Source organism: Cenococcum geophilum (genome assembly GCF_001692895.1).
Source record: "Cenococcum geophilum 1.58 unplaced genomic scaffold K441scaffold_39, whole genome shotgun sequence".
In the NCBI taxonomy this organism is placed as follows: domain Eukaryota; kingdom Fungi; phylum Ascomycota; class Dothideomycetes; order Gloniales; family Gloniaceae; genus Cenococcum; species Cenococcum geophilum.
This window is the reverse complement of record NW_027137597.1, coordinates 1,065,508-1,073,750: the sequence shown is the minus strand read 5'-3', so window position 1 is coordinate 1,073,750 and position 8,243 is coordinate 1,065,508. Positions and strand designations below refer to the sequence as shown.

At 42.3% G+C, this 8,243-nt stretch overlaps 2 protein-coding genes across 2 annotated transcripts; one reads left to right on the top strand and one right to left on the bottom strand.

The window, feature by feature from the left end:
* Positions 1-2,685: 2,685 nt before the first annotated feature.
* On the bottom strand, positions 2,686-2,850 carry K441DRAFT_575061 (uncharacterized protein; the record flags this gene model as incomplete). The annotated part of the gene is made up of 1 exon (XM_067644138.1): positions 2,686-2,850. A coding segment is annotated over one exon (165 nt), but the record flags the coding sequence as incomplete, so codon positions are not given.
* A 2,379-nt stretch (positions 2,851-5,229) lies between these two features.
* K441DRAFT_208219 (uncharacterized protein) lies at positions 5,230-6,984 on the top strand. The gene is made up of 2 exons (XM_067640526.1): positions 5,230-5,573; positions 5,644-6,984. The coding sequence occupies exons 1-2, from the start codon at positions 5,334-5,336 to the stop codon at positions 6,895-6,897; spliced, it is 1,494 nt and encodes a 497-aa protein (XP_067500962.1). The 5' UTR covers positions 5,230-5,333; the 3' UTR covers positions 6,898-6,984.
* The last annotated feature ends 1,259 nt before the right edge of the window (positions 6,985-8,243 follow it).

Here is an 8,243-nt window from a genome sequence, read left to right as displayed (position 1 = left end):
TCTAGGAAGTATTCTTAGCGGAGTAAGGAGTTTAAGTAGTAACTTCTACCGTATATTACCCGTAGACAGACGGTTAAACGGAAAGATTAAATTAGACACTAGAACAGTATTTAAGATATTATATTAATTATATATAGAATAATTAAGTATCGCTATTACTAGTTATATAGTTTATATATAATATAACACTATAAAAAGAAATAGGTATATTACTATTTAAGGCGAATTATGGATATAAGCTAAAAATATTATTATTACTATAATAAGTGAAGAAAATGAGTAGCATAGTAAAGTAAAGAATGGAGACTTTAATAAATCTATATATAAACCTTATAGAGATAGCTAAAGTAGTATAGTAAAAAATGGAAAAATACTATAACGCTAAGAGATCTAAGGGACTAGGTCTTAAGGAGGGAGATAAAGTATAGCTACTATATAAAAATTTCAAGAGTTAACAACNAANTAAGAAGTTAGACTACGTTAGACTAGGACCTTTTAAAATTATATAAAGAATTTCACTAGTTACGTTTAAGTTAAACCTACTAGCTAAAATAAAGATCTACCCTATATAATATATCGCAATACTAGAGCTAGTATATGGGAATATTAAGCTACTAGTTTATAAAGCAGGCACGTATAGAGGATAAGAGGAAGATAAATAGCAAGTTTTGAAGATTATTAGTTATAAGGACATTGACAATAAAATATAGTATAAAGTAAAGTAAATAGGCTATAACGAGACTACCTAGGAGCTATTATAAAATTTTAAGAACGCTATAGGAAAGGTATAGGAGTATTAGAAGAAAATAGGTTAAGTAATATTAATAAAGAAGGATCGCCAAAGAATAAGCCACCTAAGGGGGACTTAAGAGGAATGATTACCGAACTATTTAGAGTTATTTCCTTCCCTATTAAAAGAGAATCTGTTTTTTTATTGCCAAGTTCCTGCAAACCTTATTCTATAAGTTTCCACTCCTTAAAACGAACCTTCTTACGCACTTTCTTAAGACGAAGCAGCTAAGTAGACGCCGTAATGCGAGTATCTAGGGCCTTCTGTTCCGTATCCCAAGAACGCTTAAGCTTAGTAAGGGCCTACGCTAGGTTACCGTCTAGCTTCGCAGCGACAGATTAAATATAAAACCCTATAACGAATTACTTAGGGAACTTGGAGACTATTAAGAGTTATAGGACACGCATACTTAGCATTAGAAGTAGAACGAACATCGTAAGATAATCGGACGTTTACTTTCGTGCATTCTAAACAAGAGGAGGGTTACTAAGACAAAGGGCTCGCTAACGCAACATAAACTAACCCCTCTTTTGTATAACGAGAACGCGGAGACGATATAATCTTACCTAGCGATAATATTATAGTAACAGTGCGGGCACAACGTTGCGCGTACGAGAAAGAAGATGCTTTAGGTATAATAAGCAACAACGTTAACTAAATTAATTAAACGAATATTACACCTCTAGTAAACGACTTGGAGATACTAGGAATCTTTAAGGACGAAGATAAAGAGAAGGGAGATAGTATTATAGACGCTTTAAGTATAATATTACGACTACTTAGGGAAGAGTTAGAAGAAGCTAGTTAGTTAATATAAGCATAGTCTAGAATGGAGCCGGTAGAACTATATAACGAGGAATAGTAAATAAAGTTACATAATATACTATATAGGGAACGAGAGGAATAAGAGGAACTTACGTACCTTATATACTATACGTACATTATATATAAAGAGGGTTTCTTAGGAGTACGGTTATGTATTTAAAGGACTATAGTCCCTACCTAGATAGTTCCTTCTTTATAGTAATTCTTAGAATATAATTAGAGTTAATCTATTAGGCAACTACTCCACCAGTTGTTATTACGTTGTTAACTTCCTTATATTACCTATACACCTAGCCTATTAACAGAACCCATTATAGTACCTACTATAAGGTTCCGTTACACTTAGGACTATACTTCTCTTAAATATATTAAGGTAAACTTTATATAAAGCTTATAGAAACTCTATCTTATTAAAATCTATATAGCTATTTTAAAAGGCCCTAGCTATAGCTTACCCGTACTAGTGCTTATATAGCTAAAAAAAACTATAATATTAAGAGGCTAATAGATATGTGTTATATACGGAATTATAGCAAATAAGACAATTAGATAGTTATCGCAAAACTATATAAATTGCCTAGTAAAATGGCTGGTGTAGCTATCTAGGATAAGGAGTTAATTTTTACTAATTTAGCGCTTTTTAGACCACTATTTAAAGTAAATAGCCCACTTTAATAGTAGCTAATTGTTAATATATGCAGTATCTGTAAGCTTTGCAGTGTAGGTATTAAACGAGCAACTTTATTGTAAATCTATGGAAATCAAGTGGTATAAATACATGAAAGTAGACCCCGAACTCCGAAGCCCATNACTNATTTNNAACGTATCNGAGACATACGAGGGTAGTGCTGACGCAGGTGAAACAGGGTAATATGCAAGGTCCGGTAGTCGGTTACAGTATCGCTTACTCCTAGTAAGTAATTGCCTAGTAGCTTATCTATTTATATACACTAGCGCTTTTATATAGTTTTACCTACTAGAATAACAAGCGGAGGCCCTATGGCTCTATTACTGGAAATTACTTCTATAACTATAGCTAATTTGCAGCTAGTATCCTTTACAGCAGTAATTTAAAAGGCCTTTAAAGCTATAATTACTTTCTCTTTCTTACCTGCGCCTAGGCGTATACCCGTTTTATTATAATTATATATATCTCCTACTATAATTTTATAAAGCCCCACTACGCAATTATAGTCCTCGTACCAGCGTAATAGCGCTATTAGATCTTCTACCGCCTATCTTTTCAGCTCCTTAGGATTCTTAGTATATAGACTAAATTTAGGGTGGCGCTTAAGGAATCTGTTGGTCCAATAGCTGCTATAAAGTAGTGCTTCTTCTAGGCCAGTGTAACGCGATCTAAGTATACAATTACACTCCCACTTAAGCTCTTAGACTATTACACGCGTTTTAAGCATATTACGGCGATATAGCTATATTAAAAGGCCCTTCTCCTTATATAGAGTAAGTAGTAGGTTATAAGCTAGTAGTCCAGGCTATACAGGGAGTCTATTAACACGATTCTTAACGCGGTCGTATTTGGCACAGAAATAGCGCGTAGTAGCAGCAATAGAAGGAAACTTATTGGCTGTATAGGCAGCAAAGGCCTTTTAGACCTTAGCCTCATCTTTAAGAGAATTATTACAGTTTAAAGTTCAAAGTTGTTTTCTGGGTTCCTTAGTAGGCTGTGCACCGTACTGGCAGCCACCTAGCTAGCGAGGTAATATTAGTTAAGTTTACGAAACCAAAACGTCACGGGTAGAGATTATAGATATCTAATTTATTCATTTACCCAACGGGCTATTATTACCAAAAGTCTATACATTATTTTTAAGGCTAAGTACTACTAAATAGTATAGATTTTATAATACGGCTATTACCTAGTCCTAATATTAATTTCGTTAAAGTTAAAAAACGTTTTATTAAAAGTATAAGCATATATTATATCTTATTAAATAGTCCACTAATATTAATAAAATTATACAGATCTATAGATATCTACTACTTAAAGTTATTGTAACACCTAGTAGGTACTATAGTTGGGTCCTTTCTTAAAAATATCCTCCCTTGGCCCGGAGTGCCTCTGCTACTACTAGGGGGTAAGCTTTGGGCAGAGCCTCGTGTAGAGCCTAGCAGAGCCTCGTGCAGAGATTCGTGCAGAGCTTTATGGAGAGCTTCGTGCAGAGCCACGTGCAGGCGTGCAGACGTGTAGATCTGCAGACATGCAGACGTTCGTACGGGCGATCAATTGCAGAGACGTTTGTAGAGACGATTGTATGGGCAATTAATCGATTGATTGTATGGGCGTTCATACGGGCGTTCATACGGGCGATTGTATAACCTTCCTAGTATATTAGTGCTGCGTGTTAGTAGAGCTTTGGAGCTCTATATAGGGCTTCGAGCAGAGTCTCGAGCTTCGAGCAGAGCTTCGTGCAGAGCTTTTGCAGAGCTTTTGCAGAGCTTTGGTAGAGCTCCGTGCAGAGCTCCGTGCAGGTCTCCCCCTGAGCTTCGTTCCGCAGAGCTCTCGCAAAGCTCCACAGCTCTACGCAGAGGGCTGGCGGCGTGGGCGCAAGCGTTCAGCGTTGGTGTTTACTGAGCGGCTCAGCAGCGCAAAGGTAGAATTAGGGCCTCTACGGCGACGAATTCCTCTTAGCATCGCGCGCGTCTAGGGAGCTAAAGATCTCATAACTTATAGAGTACGCTTTTCTCTATAATTTGGTGTAATTTTTATGTCGACAGGTATTATGGGAGGGTAGATTAATTTTATTAAAGTTAATAAGGTCTTCTCATATCAACAGTGTTTAGGTTTTCTATAAATCTCGCCAAAGTCCCTTAGACCAAGAAAACGATTACGGTCCTAAATCAGCTTAGCGGACGGTGCGGATATTTCTATAGCCGCAATCGATTTCTTGGTCTGAGCTTCTAAGGTAATTGATCGTCTGGGACCGAGATAAACCCCGCGCGCCTCAGGTGTGGCTTACGAAGTAATTTGACATGGGTTATCAGATCGCCCAGCCTGTGGCTGTTAGGGCTGTGGCTGCGCGTAAGTCCTTGCGTGCCAGTGCAGGCCGAGATGGCAAGGGAAGGCCAGATAAGCGCCAACGTACTCAAAATTATCCTGTTCACGACCTCACACGTCCATAGCTTGCACACCTGCTACGTGCTGAAGCAGCATGGCTTGGGTCTTCGTGCAAGGAACATACGAACATACGCTTCGGGCCTCCGCGACCTTCGTCTCGCTCTTTTGAGTCTGATCCTTCGCTAATGTTGACGCAGGATTTCCGCTTCGAACCTCGTCAGCCTTTCACCTCGCCAACCAAGGTTGATGCCACCGGTTCATTAGTAGCCTTCGCGCCTCCCCCAGACGCTCTCGGGCAGTAGACAAAAGCAGCAGTTTTGCATAAAAAGGGATAGGTCAGAGTCTCTATTATGATGTCGTTGTTTTTTTGGTGTTGGGTTATAGGACCTCTTGTTATTCGCGTCAGAACGCGTCGACTCTGCTGCGGCTTCATACCGTTCTTTCAATTGGCTACTAGTGGCTCCACTACTAAGCGAACCCCTATTTCTCCAGCATCAATGCGCTGCTGCAATAAGGGCCGGCAATCATATAAGGGATGCAAGCTTGCAATACGCATGGGGGACAACGGTTGGCGGATGTCCAAGTCGCAGGTCTCGAGAACTGTGCTTGCATCAACACCAAAGGTCTTTCAGCGTCGACAGGATGGAGGCATTACGGCGCCTACTCGGAGCGTCTCCCGCACGACGTCTACCGCCGCCGGTTGAGAGCGACGATGTCTACCCCGTTCATATGCTAGACGACACCAAGACGCTCCGGAGCATCGTCGTCACATGGACGCTGTGCTTCAACGACGTGCTGGATACGGACAATCTCCACGCCTCGCTGTCAAGACTGCTAGAGATTGGAGACTGGAGGAAGGTCGGCGGTAGGTTGAGGTTAAAAGTAAGCTTCTTATTTGATATCTGCGACTGATCAATCCGGTCAATAGCTGTTGACTCACGCTCGTTAGGAGAATGGAGAGTTAGAGATTCATGTCCCACGGCCCTTCACAGCGGAACGTCCTGCTGTGTCCTATACTCACCAATCCCTGGCCATGGATATCGAAGACCATCCGCTGGCAAAGACCCTCCCTAAAGCCACTGAGGCCCCGTCCATCCAGTCTGGGCCCCAGGCCTTTCGAACCTTTGCGGCTCGGGAAAATGCGCCGGAGACGCTCGAGGACTTTGCCTACACAGACGCGCCCCAGCTGTCGCTCTACATCACTTCGTTTAACAACGCGACGCTGGTGGCGCTCTCATGGCCACACACACTCATGGATGTAATGGGCCAGCAGGCCCTCCTGCATGGCTGGTCTCTGGTGCTAGCTGGGCGGGAGTCGGAAGTGCCGCCTATGCTCGGTGCGCGAGAGGACGCGATCCGTGCAGCCACAGACGCGCCTATGGAGAAAGAGGAGGAGTACAGCCTGGGGCAGAAGCGGCTGAAGGGATGGGCTATGGCCATGTTCGGGATACGATTTGCCGGGGATCTGCTGCGGAACCGGGTCGTCGAGACGCGCACCATCTTCTTACCAAAGAAGGTAGTGGCCGAGTTGCAACGCCAGGCGCAGGGCGACCTGGCCGCTCAGGATGATGGGGCGGAGAAGCCTTTTATCAGTGAGGGCGACGTGCTGACGGCGTGGACACTGCGCGCGGTGGTTTCCTCCCTGCCGCAGCCGCGGCCAGTGGCGGCGCTTCACGCGCTCAATGCGCGATTTCGACTCTCGTCGCTAGTCCAAGCTTCCGGTGTTTATATCCAGAACATGGCGGTGGCAGCCTTCACTTTCGTATCTCCCGAGATCGCAACAGGACCTCTGGGGCATATTGCTCTAGAGAACCGGCGTCATCTGATGGAGCAATCGACTGAGCCTCAAGTGCTGGCCTACCTGCGCGAGCTACGACGGGAACAAAAGTCTGGCAGCGACCCGGCCTCAATGTTGTACTGCGAATCCAACGCCCTGCTAATGCCCTTCACCAACTGGACCCGGGCCAACTTCTTCAAGACAGCCGACTTTAGCCCCGCACTTGTGCGTGCCGGCGAGACAGGACAGTCGAGAAGCAACCCGCCCGGCACTATGGTGTTCCACCACGCGCAATCGATGCGACAGAGCCCAACGGCCAGGAATGTGATCGTGGTGCTAGGCAAAGACCACGACGATAACTATTGGCTAACCGGGACTCTACTGCCCCCAGCCTGGGCCAAGATCGAAGAGGACCTAAAAAGAATGTGAGAATAACGTTCATGGGGCGAAGACGGAAACATACGATATAGTAAAGGTTTAGCGATTGAGCGCTTAGAGAGACAGTAGCTGCGCCACTCTGGGCCACTAAGCAGCAAGGACTTAATTATTATTGTGGCTAAACGATAGGCTGTTTCTTCGAGCGACAGGCACTGGGATCGAAGCTAGAGCCAATATGGCAAAGCCTTTGCCAAGCTCTGAAAGGGGGCGCGTGGGATGAAAATGTCCGAATAGAATATAGGGTTACAGTACAACATCTTAAGATTACATAACGATACCGCTATGTCCGCTTTTGTCGCTGTAGCTTGCCGCATGTACCGACCTCCGTGGCGGATTTGCATTTTGCACCACGTCCATAATTGATGATAGTTTAGAAATGTTGTATAGAGTATCGCATGCTTCAAAGCATCAATTATCTTAGTTTTAAGCTAGCGATAAGTTGAGATGGCGTTGTTCTATCAGAACAGTGATGGCAATAATCAGTTAGTTAGTTACGATTATGTTGTATTATATAGAAACATAACCAACCTAATCATAATCACACCTGCTGATTATGTTATGTAGATATAACTATATAATCAACTGCGGAAATAGCGGAAATAAAAAGAGGAGGAGGCAGAGCTTTAGGGGGGAGCTCTGGGTAAAGCTCTAGGGCAAGTGTGTTATCTACACGTGATAACTCACGTGTAGATAACTTCACGTGGAGGCCCGTGCCTAAAAGACGTAATTAATATAACTATATAACCAAATCAGAATCACTTTCTTTGATTATATAATAATCGGAATCATGGGGCTGATTTTATCTCGGTCCTAGACGATCAACCAATTATAAGCTGCTTACATAACAGATTAATCATCTTATATTGTTGTTGTCTGGTACTTACCTCAGCGAGCTTAGACGCGATTTTTTAGCTAGCATCGGAATAACCTACGCCGTCTTCCGAATTGCAAAATTACGTCTGAGATTGCGGATATCTAATTTATTTATTTACACAACGCGTTATTATTAAACCCCGTAGTTACTTTTTTTTTAAGACTTAGGGCTTCTAAATAGTATAAATTTTATTATACGGCTACTACTTAGTCCTAATATTAATTTCGTTAAAGTCAAAAAACGTATTATTAAAAGCCTAAGCATATATTATATCTTATTAAATAGTCTACTAATATAGATAAAACTATATAGATATATAGATATCTACTACTTAAAGCTATTATAACACCTAATAGGTGCTATAGTTAGGTCCTTCCTTAAAAATATCCTCCCTTAGCCTAGAGTGCCTCCACTATTACTAGACGCTATATCCGTATAGAAAACCACTATAGCTTAGAAGAAA